This window comes from Phragmites australis, chromosome 2 (genome assembly GCF_958298935.1).
Source record: "Phragmites australis chromosome 2, lpPhrAust1.1, whole genome shotgun sequence".
Lineage (NCBI taxonomy): Eukaryota > Viridiplantae > Streptophyta > Magnoliopsida > Poales > Poaceae > Phragmites > Phragmites australis.
In genome coordinates, this window is record NC_084922.1 from 38,175,143 (window position 1) to 38,190,856 (window position 15,714).

Below are 15,714 nucleotides of genomic sequence, written 5' to 3' on the forward strand. Positions count from 1 at the left end.
GGACGGGCTGGATCACCCTCTCGGGATAAGGGATGGCGCATTCCATGCCTGGGTTCATGGATCCAAGTGGTGCGGGTCGTAATAAGAGGTATTTGGTGAGGTTTCAAATGTCAAAAGTCTCGACAAATTAACGGGTCGAGCACACGAGCAGAAGCGAGTGTTATTTCGGCGAGGGGCCAGGGGTGTTCTCGTAAAGTTCAGGAGCCCAGAACCGAGGCCCACAGGTCAGCGTAACCGAGCGATTAGTTGAACATGTCCCGGAAAGATAGGAGAATGGGGGCGCGTGCGGGAGGTCCCACGGAAGGGAAAGCTGGCGTCACGATGACCGCTGACGCCAACGTGTCGACACAATAGCGGCTGGACTGGTGGCCGGGCCATGACAAAGCTGCCCGGAGATGCGTGCTGCGCGCGCGGCGACGGTGGTGAGCCCATCTCGCGCGCCGCGCGGCGTGGGGTCAATGGCAGTTCGGCTCCGCACCAACCGTGTCCGTGGCCGTGGCCGTGCGCCAGAGGACAGAAGAGCGCCTCGGCAGTCTCTACCAGCGTCACCGAACGAGCGGTCGCGTCATGAGCTGGGGGTGGCGACCGACGACGGGCGGACGGACGGGTGGAAGAAAGGATGGATGCGTCGCCGCAACCAAGACCATGGTTGGTTCGCTCGCTCGCATCCTTTACGGGGTCCATGCGGACCACGCCACGCAGCTTTCGCACACAACGTGCTAGCTACAATCCGAGACCCGAGGAGGAAGATGCTTAACAAACTGTCCCTTCACTCTTCACAGAACAGAAAGGTAGGGTACTATAAACAATGGAGGTTTGTAGTACTTGCAAAGCAAGAGACTTCAAAGTCAAGCCACGAGATGCAACATGCAAGTACAGCCGAGCCTCACTGACCTCCTTGTGCTTTGCTTGGTACGCTACTCCAACGGCAAATGGTGGCTGATTGACAAATTCTTTAGCTCAGATCATGAACCTCGCAGGGGTTACAGCCGGAGATTTGGGATCCAAGACGCATGTTGCATTGGATGGGAGAGGTAGAAAGACGGAGAACCCCGTCAATAATTGAAAACAAGTGCGGGTGATGAGAGATTGCGAGAGTAAAATGATTGCCTCCGGGTGTGCATTTCTTAGGGGGAGCATGGAGCGACAGAAGAGAAAATTCCCACTACGCAGAAAGAAATGCTTGCCACAATGCAAAGCTTTTTCACCACCATATCTCCAGCTTCAGGCAGGTAATGTATTACCTTTTTCGACTCTGGCGATCTTGCAAGTTAGGCCTATTTACAACAGTACATGCAACTTAATCGTTGTAAAGTCTGAACAGTAACTTAGTATATACGTATCGGCCTGGATCCTGAAATGGCGGTATTACGAAGTCATCCTTTTCACAGTTCACAGACGTGGCAAACGCACTTCTTGCTCAGCATTTCTTCGTAATTTGCTCAAAGAAGTCACTACCTGGGATGACAGGAACAAGGTAATTTCCGAAGAGAGAATCGAAGCTTTTATAGCTTCCAAGGTATCCCTCATGCTGTGCTTGAAGGACAGCAAATCTCTTCGCCTCTCTAGCTTTGTTGAGATCCACTCTCGCTAGTAGCGCACCTGAAACCTGCAAAAGTAGTTTTTACATCAAGAAAGGATGTTAGGAAATATCAAGAAACAGGAGAGAAGCAACTGACGTGTCAGGGCACACCAATGAATTGGAAGATGCTGCCAACTTGTCCTTATCAAGGGCAACTTGAGAAGGCCTGTTCCTGCATTCCAGAGCGCAAGGTAAATTATGCAGCAGACAACACAATAATTTGACAGCACAGTTGCTCCGTGTGACCAGATAAAACAGCAGGTAAATTTCAAATTCCCACATAACTCGAAGAGAGACAAGATTTTGCTGGTTACTGTCGCTGCATCAAATCATCAACTAAATGATTGCGCCATTTTCAGAATTCAGGCAAGTTATGATGTGCCCTTCTCCACTCAGATTGTTAATGTCATGAACCTTAACAACGATTATCAAATTTCAACACTCAATTGAAAGTTCGATAACGGAATAGCTACTTTGTTAATAATAATGAAGAAGTACAAACCTATTTGGATTGGCATAGCTGTCGGTGAAGGATCTGCAGAACATGAATTGGACTGCGCTATGTTTTCCTTTTGTGAATACAGGCAAGTTAAGATATGCCCTTCTGGTCCACTCAAGTTGTTAATGCCATGAAACATTGAAACCTAACTCTGATAATCAAATTTAGACACGCAATGGAAAGTAAACTAACAGAATATCTTGTTTTGGTTCAATGATATATCCCTGTAATGACTAATGAAGAAACACGAACCTATTTGGCTTAGCACATCTGTCCATGCAGGATCCATAGAACATGAATTCAACTCGCTATGTTTGTCATATATGTCTATGAACAATGGTTGGAGCTGTAACACCCGTGGGCGAAATAATGGTTTTCCACCTATGTTTGGCAAGTGAATTCAACTCGCGAAATAAATGTTTTCCAACTTTTTTTAGTTGCTTCCACCTAAGTTTGGCAAGTCGCAACAAAATAGCGTGGCACAAGCAGATTAGTAGAGACAGTACACGCACAACATAGTTGATCCTACATGATAATGCAAGAGTCCTAAGAATGAAAATCATCAGGAAAGTGAGTATTACATTAGAAAGAATCTCCTAGGTGAAAAATGCATTCTTCCCTAGCAGGTCCAGACCAGAATATTGGCTGAAAATCATCTGTCTGGGGCAGAAATACAAAAGGACCTCAAGATTCGCTCCAATAAACAAAGTTCCGTGCGAATATCAAACCTTTTGCCGAAATACAGATGATCACGCACATTGCCAAACTCCAACAAAGCCCCTTTTGAAGAACACAAAAACCTGAGATGCTCCACTCCACTAGCTAAGACCTAACCTTTCCAATCTGCTCATTGAAGCTAGAAGGGTAGCCCAGCGCGTTCGGAAGAAATCGGGCATGGGCGTCCACTAAATCGGAGGGTTCGGGACATGAAGCAATCGTAACAAACAAACATGACGAAGAGGATCGCAAGATGGGTGATGGAGCTGGTACCTCCTGGGCGGTTCGATCTTCTGCCTCTTCGGCGGCGGCGGCGGCGCCGTCGACGGAGAGCCAAGCTCTGATTCCTCAGCCGCCATGCCGCGACTGCTTTCCTGGTGCCCGGCGGTGGGCGTGGCTCACAGGCCTAAGCCCAGTTGAACCAGTTTAGTAGAATTGGGCCGAAAGGGAAGACCTTTTGAAGCCCAGGATGAGGCCAAAGTCCTCAGCTTCTTGGAGTGGACTTTGCAGTTTTGGCCCAACAAACTTAAGTGAACTACTGAAAGGGCTTGTGCATCCTCTCAAAAAAATAGGAGGGGAAGGGGGCTTGTGCATCCTCGCAAAAAAGAAGAAAAAGAAGAGAGAGAGAGAGAAAAAAAGGAAGGACTTCTGCATTTCCAACTCCTACGGAAGACTCTGATCCGAGATCTTGCGTGGAGAATATTTGTTTTTCCAAATTATGTGCTCATCGTGCCATTATGCCCGAAAGTACCAAATTATGAGCGTCTCATCTTATGGGTGCACGCTGTAGCAGCATCTTCACTTTAGGGGTCGTTCTCTATGCATGGTGTACCGTGCCAGTTGCTGTCGTTGAGGTCCTGCATGCCTTGTCAGGTGTCCACCTTACACTTCGTCGTTTCATAAATCAGATGAACGGTCACCTTTCTTTCGGAACGATCTGCACTTGATCAGCTGCTGATCGGTTCAGCTCAATCAGCATTCATCCGTCAACCAGCCATGCGCGCGCCAAATGCCTTTATCAAGAGCGACGTCGCACTGGCAGACACGGAACCTACTCCCTGACAGGACGCTACGCGGCGCGGGAGGGCACGCGTGGGCTTCAAGGTTTCGATTCGATCTCGTGCAGCTTACACAACCTAAGCCCGTGTACTTCCTGAGTACGACGTGTCCTGCAGTCACCTTGACCCAACACTTCTACTCTTCTCGCCGTCACCCCGTGGACCAGAAACTCAGAAAGCTCGTACTGCCATGCGCAGCAGCGTAGGCGGTCACTTCCTTCCGGGCTCCGGCGTGGCCGCCCGCCCGGCGCGGACACGAAACGCGAGCGGCGAAGGGCATGGCCGCACGGGGCAGGTCCGCGCGTTGACCCTGCTCTAACCAGACAACAGTGTGATTGGTGGTCCGTATAGATCTAATTCATATTAATCATATATGTAGGCTGAGTGAAAGCAGATTGATCGAAGTTATATTTATTGAGAAGAAGAGTATTTGGTTGTTTATATCTGTCTGAACAGGCTAAGCTAAGATTCTATTTGGTTGACCGAATCTGAGAACGTATAAGCGGATGTAAAAGTTGATATTGTGATTGATTACCCGTATATTAATAATTTTATAACACTGATAAATAGACCCATATGTATGAATGGATGCAAGCTCTACATCCGTCGGGCCTAGCTATAGAGGCTCCCAAACCCGACTGTAAACATACATTTGCATCCGCTTAATCAGACTAGAACAGTACATACGAGTAACCAGATACACTTCTTCCTGAGTTTATATGCATCCGCTCGATCAGATTCCCCGATACATACAACCAATCACATCTATAAAGAGAGCCGGCCGATCGAACTTAACTCGGGGCCTAGCCGCCCGCTGGCTTATCGCATCGCCTACTACTGCCGCTTCGGCGTGAGCGAGACGCGTGCAGCTAGCTAGCTTAGAGCCTTTGACTACTCGCTCATCAAGCGCGCACCTCTGCGAGTTGGTCTTCATGCACGGCACGCGGCGAGAATCCACCAAGGGGATGGAGGTGGTTGTCGACGGAGAGACGCCGCTGAGGGCAGGGAGAGACGTGCTCCTCAGCAACTCGCTGGATCTGGAGACGCCGAGGGGATGGAAGTGGTTGCTGGCGGAGAAACACCGCCGACTCGCCGAGGGGAGGGAGACATATGCCTCGTCAACCAAGTCACACAATTCCCGTACGAGGTCATCGCCATGGCTCAGGCCATGAACTCCTCCATCACCGCCCAATCTCGAGTGGGTCGTCATCGAACTCGAGCACCTCCCCATGGCCCATGCTCCTTCTCGTCCAACCGGCTGGCATAGTGCAGGTGGGGAAGAGAATGCGGAGCTGGCTTAGTTAGCACTGCACCGCCGGCCTCTCACTCGCTCAACGTCATAGTTCATGGCTGCCTGGTACGTCGCTACTATGTGTAGCCGCCCCGAGCGTCCTGTCTTTGCATCAGCGTGCCCAGCCCTCCTACTATGCTCCGCGCTAGACCTGCCCGCCCCAGCCATGCCTTACCTGTCGTCAAGGTCAGACTCGCGTGGCACGGCTGCGTCTTGGGCTCTTGGCCTCTCTGTTGGGTATGCGATTGCTCAGTTGGGTGCATCGGATATGAGTAGTCTCTGAGCATCTCCAGTCAAGTTGTTAAGCCGCTTGGCATTGTTAGATGCAGTGATTTGGATCTAAAAATGGGTTATAACCGGCTCCCTACCCCTTGCTATTTTCATCAGCTCACCGTATTCTTCCCATTGCTTGAAAAAAATCGAGAGACCGCAAACAAGATCAGCATCACAACCAAAACCATCTGGAGCGTCCCACAGAAGTGTTGTGCACGCCATCGGAGCAAGTACATCTTATCCCCCATCCATATCATCATCCTCATGCTATTATTGCACTGTCAAAGGCAGAGAGGTCACATACGGAGTGAGCGTGGGAAGGGGAGGGAGGAGATCAGGGCGAGAGAGGGCAGGGGAGGGAGGAGACATACCTCAAGAGTGGAAGGCTATGGTGGAGAACAAGGCAGATAGGGTGGCATCGTGGACATCTCGGCCCTCCTCATCGACGATGTTGCAGCTATTGCGGGTGAGGGCTGGTGTCGCCTCCTTCCTCGCAGAGGTGCTAATTTGGTCAGAGATGGTATAGGCGGAGGAGATGAGGAAGGATGGGAGGAGTCAACAGGAGATGGTGTAGGTGGAGAAGGCGGTAGGGCGGCGACGCTCTGGGCGGAGCTATGGTAGCTGAGGGCGAAGAAGGTTTCTGGGTAGAGGAGACGGAGATGACAGATTGGCTTGCTCGAATGGATCGATCGGTGGCTCAGCGAATTAATAGCAAGAGGATTTGCAATTTTCTATTATTGCTATTCGGCGAATTAATACTAGGGTGCCGAATGGATAGTTATTTGAATTTGTTGAGCTAAGGGAACAATGACAGATATTAGCATGATATGAATCGGTTAGAGTGTATAGAGAAATAAAAAGGATCTTTTTTAAAGCCTCTTTATATAGTGTAGGTTTAAGATTGACGACTAGAGTAAGGTGAATAGACACTTTAACAAATTTCTTTTGAAATCGATTGCCTTCTCTTATTCTTGAACCCAACATACCTAAAAAAACTACATGCGAAAGCAAGAGAAACAAGAACAAATTGTTGAACTTCCAAAACCAATGCTGCTCTTCGATAGATGAGAACTCTAGGCTCCATTTAAGGTCATACTAAGAGTCACAGCGTAAGAAAATAATCAAATTAAAGAAGAAAAAAAATTCTAATCACAAAAGAACTAGCCACCGGAAGAAGGGATTCTTCAAGTTGATAGATCTAGAGGGTTATGATGTTTTAGGAGTAACTCATATGAGAAGATTAACCCTCTAGAAAGAAGAAGAATACTTGTTACAAGACCTAAAGGGAGTAGCTATCAAGGAAAATAAAAATTAATAAGAAAACATCAAAACTTGCACCAAAATACGAGAGCCAAAATCAGGAGGCTAGAAGGAGATAAACTCAAGCATATGCAAAAACTATTCTCTTCATTAAGCTCAGAGGAACACCCTCTTTTAACAGATTATTAAGTATTTTTCTCACAAAAGCTCTCACCTAAACAATGACTAAGCACTCATCTCTCATTCTCCTCACAATACAAGTGAAAAGCTCTAAAAACTCTCCAAAAATTCCCAATGGCACACATCCAACCACCAACCATACCCCTCTTATTATAGGCCTATAGGGCTTGCTTGACCCTTAAACAGTTATATCTCTAAACTGTCTTTCACTTACAATGCACTTTTACTTATAAAAGCTCTCACCTGAACTGGCTATAAACTGAAATTTCTCTATATTATTTACATTTTCACATGTACATACTTGTAATTTACCTTCCTAGAGTAAGTTACAAACCTTTTTGAATGGTAGAGTGGACACACTAGATAAACCTAGAACATATTTCGAATTTGGGGATGCGTGGTATGGAATGGTATGTTAGAAATAGTTGTGTATGGTTATTGATTACATGAGATGGTTCTAGTTACATTTGCGTTCAAGTTATTGGTTATAGGGTAGGAAGATATTTTTTGTTAAGTATAGATGCTCGCACATAGGTGTCTAGTTTGCTTACACTTATAAATTTACTTAACCTTGTGTCATACTCCTTGCTAATGACTTAAATGCAAATTCTTGGAGTAGAGTTATTAAACGTATTCATTATGGATTAAGTCTTGCGAGTACCTTCGTACTCACCTTGTTTATTTTCTTTTTAGGTGAAGTTAGTGTCAGCTACTCTAACCTGGTCGGTTGCCTTGTGGGCAAATAGCGCCACCGATTTTATTTTCTTTAGCCATTTTTCACTGTGGTGTATGGACGTTAACACTAGTTGAAACCTTGTCTTTTGTTTTTGTGTCAACTTGTAATCCTTTGAATCTTGTTTAATCTCAATGTTGTGATATTCATGTTGTAAATGTATGTGTGGGTAATAGCTTTCCTGAGAGTTACCAACGCACACATATCGGGACTGTCAGAATTAGATTCATTTTAATTATTAGTGGCTACGATTGTTGTGGTGAGATGTGGGTTAACACGTGATTCATCGAGAGACGAACGCGGGCTCACTCTCATCTTATAAAATAATCGTCCTAATGATTAAATCAAATTTAATTGGACGGGTCCTGACAACACCAGTAACTTTCCAAGGAGAAATTAACACTACATTATCCCCATTACTTCGCAAGAGAGTTCTAGTCTTTTTTTATGACATATTAGTATATAGAAAATCCCTGGTGGAGCATGTTGATCATCTCAGGACAATTCTGCAACTTCTTAGATCTGATCGGTGGAAGTCAAGATGTCGAAGTTTTCACAACTAAGTATTGCCTATTTGGGTCATATTATTAGTGCAACTGGAGTACAAACTAATGAAATAAAAATAGATGACATCCAGGATTGGCCAACTCTAAGCAATGTGAAGGATTTAAGGAGCTTCTTAGGCCTTGCCGGCTATTACAAGAAATTTGCGCGCCATTTTGGATCCATTAGCCGACTATTGACTGATCTTTTGTGGAAGAATACAACTTTTATTTGGACATCCATCACTGACAATGCATTCAGAGCTCACCATCAGACACTGATTACAACACTAGCATTGGCACTTCCTGATGTTCACAAGCCCTTTTAGCTCGAAACAGATGCAAATGAAGCCAGAGTAGGAGTTGTTTTGTTGCAGAGCGATCACCCAATAGCATTTGTCAGTAAGTCATTGGGACCATGCACCAGAGGCTTATCGACATATGAGAAGGAATACCTCGTAATATTATTAGCTATTTAACAATGGCATCCCTATTTGCAACATGGCAAGTTTGTTATTTGCACTGACCATTGTAGTCTCTCTCACTTGAATAAACAAAGATTGCATACATCATGGCAACAAAAAGTATTTACCAAGCTCTTAGGCTTGCAGTATCGAATAGTGTATAGGAAAGGTACTGACAACAAGGTGGATGATGCCCTCTCTCACAGGTCACTTGAAGGTTTGGAACTCCATATTGTGTCATATTGTCAACCGAGTTGGTTAACTGATATAGTTGCAAGTTATCATAATGATTCTAAAGCATAGAAATTACTGGTGGTAGTATCAACTAAAGACTCACCATATGGCCCTTATACTTTTAGTTAAGGGGTCATTTGATACAATAATAAAATTTGGGTTAGTAATGATACCAAACTACAGCAACAAATAATTACAGCATTACATAACAGTGCTCTTGGTGGCCATTCTGGGTACCTAGTGACATATAGATGTATTAAGCAACTCTTTGCATGGAGAGGAATGAAATCCCAAGTTCATCAATTTGTATTATAGCATGACTGCAAGAATATCGATTGGTGGATCGTCTCTTGCATCAACATTTGCTCTGCGCCCAACAACGGGTGAAGGCACAAGCAGATAAGAACAAATCGGAAAGGACATTTGAAGTGGGTGATTGGGTATTCTTGAAATTACAACCTTACATACAATCATCTATTGCTGTTAGTGCAAAATCACAAACTAGTATTCAAGTTCTTCGGTCATTTCCGAATTTTGGCCAAAATTGGTTCGGTTGCCTACAAATTGGAGCTTCCACTAGTGAGTTATATTCATCCAATCTTTCACGTATCTCAATTGAAATCTATAGTGGGTGTTCAACCTCAGGTATTGCCTCAATTTCCTTCAGCTAAACACGATTTTCATGTTCCAGAGAGAACTTTGTAGCGCCGATTGGTCACGCATGAGACGTCAATGATCACACAAGTACTAGTTAAATGGTCATTCACCCTAGAAAATCTAGCCACATGGGAGGATATGGAAGCATTGACATAGGAGTTCCCGCACTCACCTACTTGGGGGCGGGGGCAAGCATGTTTCCAAGGGAGAGGAACTGTTATAGTGCATCTGACAACACAAGCGACACAAGACAAGGCAGTAGCTGGGCTGAGATGGACAACATGCCAAGGCAAGCCCAACATGCGTGTAGCAGGTGACGAGTGGGTTCAGTAAAGAGTTGGGTCGGAGGCCATGCAATAGAGACTATAAGTAGGACCGAGAGAGAAGAAGGAGAGTATGTCTCAACAGAGCTGAATACTCTGAACCCGTAATGCATTTGTCGTCATCCTCCTGCCTCTGATATTTCTTCCCGCCTCTGATTCCATCAATCCATGTCCACCCCACCATCCTCTTCCATCCTACTAGATCATCCCTAGCACATTGTTTATGTCCTTATTGCCCACTCTGACTCTATACATTATAGCAATTTGCATAAGAAAAACATGTCCCACCTTAAAACCCAAGGTGGGTTCTATACATTGGAGTTACCTTAATGCTATGCCGCTACTAGTCCATACTACATAACAGCAGGTTTTCTTAATCTAGAACAATGACAATGTGACAGCGCACGTCTTCCTACCTAGAAAAAGAACAAAAAACAAAAGCAGACAAGAAGTCAACACGAGCCATCAATCTGTGTTTTGGTGATTGCAGATAATGTCAATTTTTGCTCAATGCCACATAAAGGCGCATGCAGTTTTAGGTGCACTACTCGTAATCCGCAACATTTCCCTGTGCTATATCTCTCTTCTCTGAAACAACTACAACAGTAATAGCAGCAGCAGTAGTATTTTACTCGCAATTTACTGATTGTTTATTACTACTTTGAGTCATGAGATTCAGGGCAATCAACGGACCACGCTCGTTAACCCGATGTGACGATCTGTCTCACCACAGTTTGTTGTCGTTTTCCAGTGAACAGGTAAATGGATAAATATCGGCACATCTTACGGATAAAGCTAACCAAGAACATCTCATAACCAGGTCGTTATCTTATCCAGATCCCACATGGAACCACAAATGTCCACATGGTGATGGTGTACAAAGACAAGCTACATTCCACGCTCTACGACCACGAAGTAAATCTTGCGGTGCAGGGTAAAACACTTCGACTCGACACACTACAATCGATTAAAAACTCGGTCACCCAGAAAATGATTTCCTTTTTTTTTTAGATCATTGAAATGATTTTTTTGTTTTGAAGGAAATACGCCCATATGGCTAGGCAGTTCTCCATTGCTATGGAAGTTGTCAGTACATAGCCTCTTTTTAGAAAGGCCCATGAGGATAATACAATTTATGTAAAGGCCCTTAAAACTAACACACTGGACCCTGGAGAAAACAAAATTTACGTCATGGTCCATGAGATAGCAGCATGAGTTTCATGTCGCCGCCGGAAACGCTTCACCCGAGATTGGCTCAGGACCTGCACGGTCATCATCACCAACGGCCTTAGGTGTAAGAAGGAGGAGATAGGCGTCCGTTGTTCCAGAGGTAGTTTTCGATGCCTGTCGAGATCAACAGTGGTAACAGCCAGTGATCGACCCGGCCTCTGCATGCGCCGCCAGGAGCTCTGATGAAGAAGATCTATAGCCATGGCAGCCCAAACTTTTGATTCACTGAGAGACAACATAATAACCAGAGCAAAAGAGAAAAGAGAAGGGGGAGAATACACCCTCAGAGGAGGAAGCCGACGGGAACGACATCAAAAGGCACCATGTAAACAACCACAAGGGACAACATAATATATATATTCAGATCCTTATCAACACCTGAGAAGAACAAATCGACATCAAAACTGCGACGATGATCAGCAAACACCAAAGAGAAAAGTTCAAATTAACCTACTACTGCTGCTACTAAAGCTAGCACTACTACTATAAAAAAAGAGTCCCTCACCCGTCGCAACACCGGCGACAAACCGAAGGAGGGGAGGGGGCGGATCTAGCTGAGAAAGAAAACTAGGTCGGGTTACTGTTTGGAGCCGAGTTCTGCCGACTCACGCGTTCGAGCCCAGCAGATGCGCGTCGTCCGCAGAACCGTCGCGCCATTGAAATGATTTAGTAACATCGAGCGGTTGCACTGACAGCAACTGTAGACTGTAGTATCGTCGCCCGTTCCCATTCCGCCACACGCAGTGAAACAGCACAACTGCACGAGTAAGCGACACATCACACCGAGCACACACGCCAGCGCCCCCTACCTACCCACCCCTTGCATCGTACTGTACCTCTCGATACTCTGACCATTGGAGCTAGTCGATCCCGACTGACCTGTGAACTGCCTCGTGGCGCAAGGGAAAGTAAATTTATTGGGCCGGCCGGATCAGTCGTACTCGTACTCTCGTACTGGCCACAGCATAACCGAACCTGCGTTTTTTTTTTTGCACGTCTCCTCCCCTCCCGCGAAGACTTCCCCTGTGCGCGATCAGAGGTTCAGAGATGGGGACACGATATAGAAGGGGCTAACGAACCGACGCGGCACTTGAGCAGCCAAGACCCACGAGCGCGTTGGGAGCCCGGAACAAGTGTGCCGCAGCCAGCAGGGCAGCGCAGAGCAGGCCACTCGCCGTTGCGTACTTCCGCGCCCGCGAATCTAGCACCGGCGGATCTTGGCGCCATCGATCGGTGCGCGGATCTCCCGGTCCCGGCCGCGCTCAGGGGCCAGGAGCCGTACGCCCGCGCGAGGGCGCCCACCTCTGCGCCTTGCCGTGAACTGCTACTTACCAATTCACCCCCCTGTTTCCTTGCATCGTTTCACTCGTGCAGGGCCGGGGGCATGTGCCTTGGCAGGAGGGGGGTAGCAATGGTGGCAAGCGAGCGCCTCTGCGCGTTTGGGCTGGTCGTTTGGATTGCGCTTTTGTTGGCTTGCGCTTGGAGCCTTGGGCGGGGAGCAAGCGGGGGGAATCTCTCGTGAGCTGGGTGCGCGCGCGACTGTGCGGTGCCGAGTCGTGGAGACCCACGCGTCAGTTTCGGCCACCGTATCCTCCCCGGCTCCCTACTAGTCCGCTCGCCGCCGGGATCGCTGCTTTTTGGCGAGTTCGAGGTTGATCCGCGCGAAAGTTTTCAGCGAAAGCTTAGCTCCTTCCCTCTTCTGGGCTGCACGTAAACCTCGCCAGTTTCCTCGACCAGGCACTGTAATTTCCTGCTCTTTTGCCGGCGCAGGCGCTGCTTCTGCTTGCCCTGCGAAGTTCCTTGCTTTAATCTTGTGCTGTTTCTGAAAGTGTAAGTTTATCTTGGGATTCCACACACAAATCGTCCCCTTAGGATTTCACGTACAAATCGCCATTCCTTTTTGCTTCGACTGCTCTGCCTACGGAACGAAAATGTTGTATGCGTTGTTTCTTGCTCCAGGCTTCTCGTTTGTTTGTTTCAAAAAGCTCTCTTTTCTCGAGATGGAGCCACACTTCGTTGTCCCATCACTCATCCAAAGTTGTCCGCTTCCTTCGCACTCTGAGATTTCTCACTAGAGTATAGTTTTTTTTCCCTCGTGCAACGCTTGGTTCTTCTTCCATTTTTCCTCTCTTTCATCATGAACTCGCCTGTTGATCTCCTTTTGTTATAACGCTTCCATCATTCCTTTCATTGACCCATTTCTTCCTTGCTTGCATTCTTGTGCGTAGAGGGTACTGACGGCAACATGAGGCGTATCATGAGATGGCTCAAGCAGCTACTGACGAGCAGAAAGGAAGGGCACAAAGGCCTAGAGGAGAACCATGTCGCTGGCGACTGGAACGATGGGACCGAGAGGGAGAAGAAAAGGTGGAGCTTCGGCAAGCAGAGAACGAGTGGAGTTGACGGCTGCAGGCGGCCTTCAAGTCAGGCTGCTGTCGCTGTCGCCGCTGAGCCGCCGCAGGTGAGGCCACGCCGCCGCGGTGGGGAGGAGGATGCCAGAGCTCGAGAGGAGAAGGCGGCCGTCTTGATCCAGAAAACCTTCAGAGGCTACCTGGTATGGTCATCCTAAGCATCTGATCTTCTGGTTTCGATCTGTTCATGGTTTCTTGTTTATCTCTGTTCACAGGGTAGAGTGTGTCACAGTTCTACTGTTCTGTCATGCTGCTTCTTGCAGAGATATTCTTCAGGGTTTTTTTTGGTTATTTGGCCAAGTAGACTAGACTTTTGTTGTATGCGATGTCACTTCTGCTCCTCTTTCCTTCCATGATGGACACTTGTTTGTTAACTCTTGCACAGTGCACTGTTTGTACTATACAAAATCTGCTCGTTGATCGGCTGCGCCAATTGTTTGCTCTATTAGACTATCTCCAACAGTTATCTTAAATTTTCATCCTTAAAACACTATTACAGCATCCCCTATCATTATTACAGCATCCCTTATTTTTTCTACTGTAACAGCACTGTAGCACTAGATAGAGGATCTGTTGGAGATGAATTTCCAATGATACAGTAGACCGTAAAGCACTACAGCACTGAAAAAGGCAGATTTGAGGACTCTCTTAGAGATGGCCTTACCCTACTTCGGAGATGACTTCTACGTACTACAAAGTTTCTGTTTGGCGTCAGAGTAGTAAATTCCGTAGCCTGACATAAGCCTAATCACCTAACCCAGAGTTCTTTAAGCCTTTGTCTAAAACAAAATGCTTCAGAAAACAAAGTCTGAGATTGAGTTTGAATGCATCATGTTAGGCCAGGAAAGCGCTTCGCGCTCTCAGGTCACTCGTCAAGCTACAGGCTCTGGTCCGAGGCTACCTCGTGCGGAAGCAGGCAGCCATGACCCTGCACAGATTACAGGCGCTCATGCGGCTGCAAGCCGACTCCATCGCCGTCAAAGCTTCATACCGGAAATCCATGGAGCAAGAGGTATTCAAGATGTTGTTCTCGATCAACTTTCATTATTTTGGAGCTCGAGTCTGATTGCTTCATGTGGTCCGTTTTGTAATGCAGGAGAGGAACTTTGCGCAAGAACCAAGGGTGAGAACACCAACGACGCCGGCGCACCGCCGGAGTCTGTCCGACAGCACGGACTCCAACTACGAGCGCAGCCCGCGGATCGTGGACATGGACACGTGCCACCGCCACTCCCGGTCGTCCCGGATGATCGTCCCGTACGTCCCCGGTCACTCGTCGGAGCACCGCCTCGCGGCACCGATGCCTTCGTGCTCGCCGCTGCCCGGCAAGCTGCAGCCCGCGCGGCTCTCGTTCCGGCGGAGCAGCCACGAGCGCGAGCGCGACCCCCGGGGCTCCAAGACGGCACAGAACACGCCCCGCTTCGCGTCCTACGAGTACGACTCGCCCGCCAAGAGCGTCGAGTACGGTGGCCTTGTCACCACGCCGCGGCGCGCCTCGCACCGGGACGCGCTCGTCAGCCCGCGGTACATGGCGGGCACCGCGTCCTCCGCGGCGAGGACGCGGTGCAGCGCGCCTAGGACGAGCCTGACACGCGCCGGGACGCGGAGGTCGTGCTCGCATGCGCACGGCGGCTTCTGCTCCCAGTGCTCCGACGCCGCCCGGACGGCGGGCTTCTCCGAGCTCAGCGTCAGCGACGAAGCGGCCAGAGATTACTACCTGGACAACATGTGGTGATCACTTGACATGGTGCAAGACTCGTGTATTTGTGTTTAGACTGTAGATACGTATCCGGATCTGTACATACTCGGATGCTTAAACAGCCTTCAGGTCACGGCTTGAGAGAAACATAACACGGAACAGGAACAGGAACGAAAATTTCTACTTCTGTAAAGTGCTAACATGTCACACCCGATTTTAAAAGAATGAACCAGATATATTGTATATGTATGACGGGATTAAATTTTATACATACGGTGATTTCATAAGTGATAGCATAACAATATCATTACATAACAATAAAGTTAATTATAAAATGACTCGTAGGTCTTAAAGAAAACACTAAAATAACTACCGACGATAGCAAGTCATCTATCCTTCCACAGACCATGCTCTTCATGTCAAAATCTTTCTTTGCCTAAAATTTAGCTCTATCGGCAGGATATCCTCGAAGTTATCACCTTCTGAGCAACATCAAAAGATTATGAGAAGATAAGCGTGAGTACATAGGGTACTCAACAAGTATGAGGAAACATGACATGA

At 47.4% G+C, this 15,714-nt stretch overlaps 2 protein-coding genes across 4 annotated transcripts; one reads left to right on the forward strand and one right to left on the reverse strand.

Annotated features, from left to right (window-relative positions):
* Positions 1–1,156: 1,156 nt before the first annotated feature.
* Positions 1,157–3,306, reverse strand: LOC133910079 (uncharacterized). Of its 3 annotated transcripts, none has more exons than XM_062352599.1 (4): positions 3,072–3,306; positions 2,085–2,186; positions 1,694–1,754; positions 1,157–1,609 (listed from the first exon to the last, which is right to left on the reverse strand). In XM_062352599.1, the coding sequence occupies exons 1-4, from the start codon at positions 3,155–3,157 to the stop codon at positions 1,421–1,423; spliced, it is 438 nt and encodes a 145-aa protein (XP_062208583.1). In that variant the 5' UTR covers positions 3,158–3,306; the 3' UTR covers positions 1,157–1,420. The 3 variants fall into 3 exon arrangements, with proteins under 3 accessions (XP_062208583.1, XP_062208584.1, XP_062208585.1); XM_062352601.1 differs by having other exon boundaries at positions 1,466–1,609; positions 1,680–1,754; XM_062352600.1 differs by lacking the exon at positions 2,085–2,186 and having other exon boundaries at positions 1,161–1,609; positions 3,072–3,303.
* Positions 3,307–12,039: 8,733 nt separating this feature from the next.
* LOC133908709 (protein IQ-domain 26-like) lies at positions 12,040–15,336 on the forward strand. Its single transcript, XM_062350835.1, has 4 exons — positions 12,040–12,785; positions 13,272–13,597; positions 14,293–14,466; positions 14,551–15,336. Exons 2-4 carry the CDS (start codon positions 13,289–13,291, stop codon positions 15,187–15,189), a joined length of 1,122 nt encoding a protein of 373 aa, XP_062206819.1. The 5' UTR covers positions 12,040–12,785; positions 13,272–13,288; the 3' UTR covers positions 15,190–15,336.
* Positions 15,337–15,714: the final 378 nt, after the last annotated feature.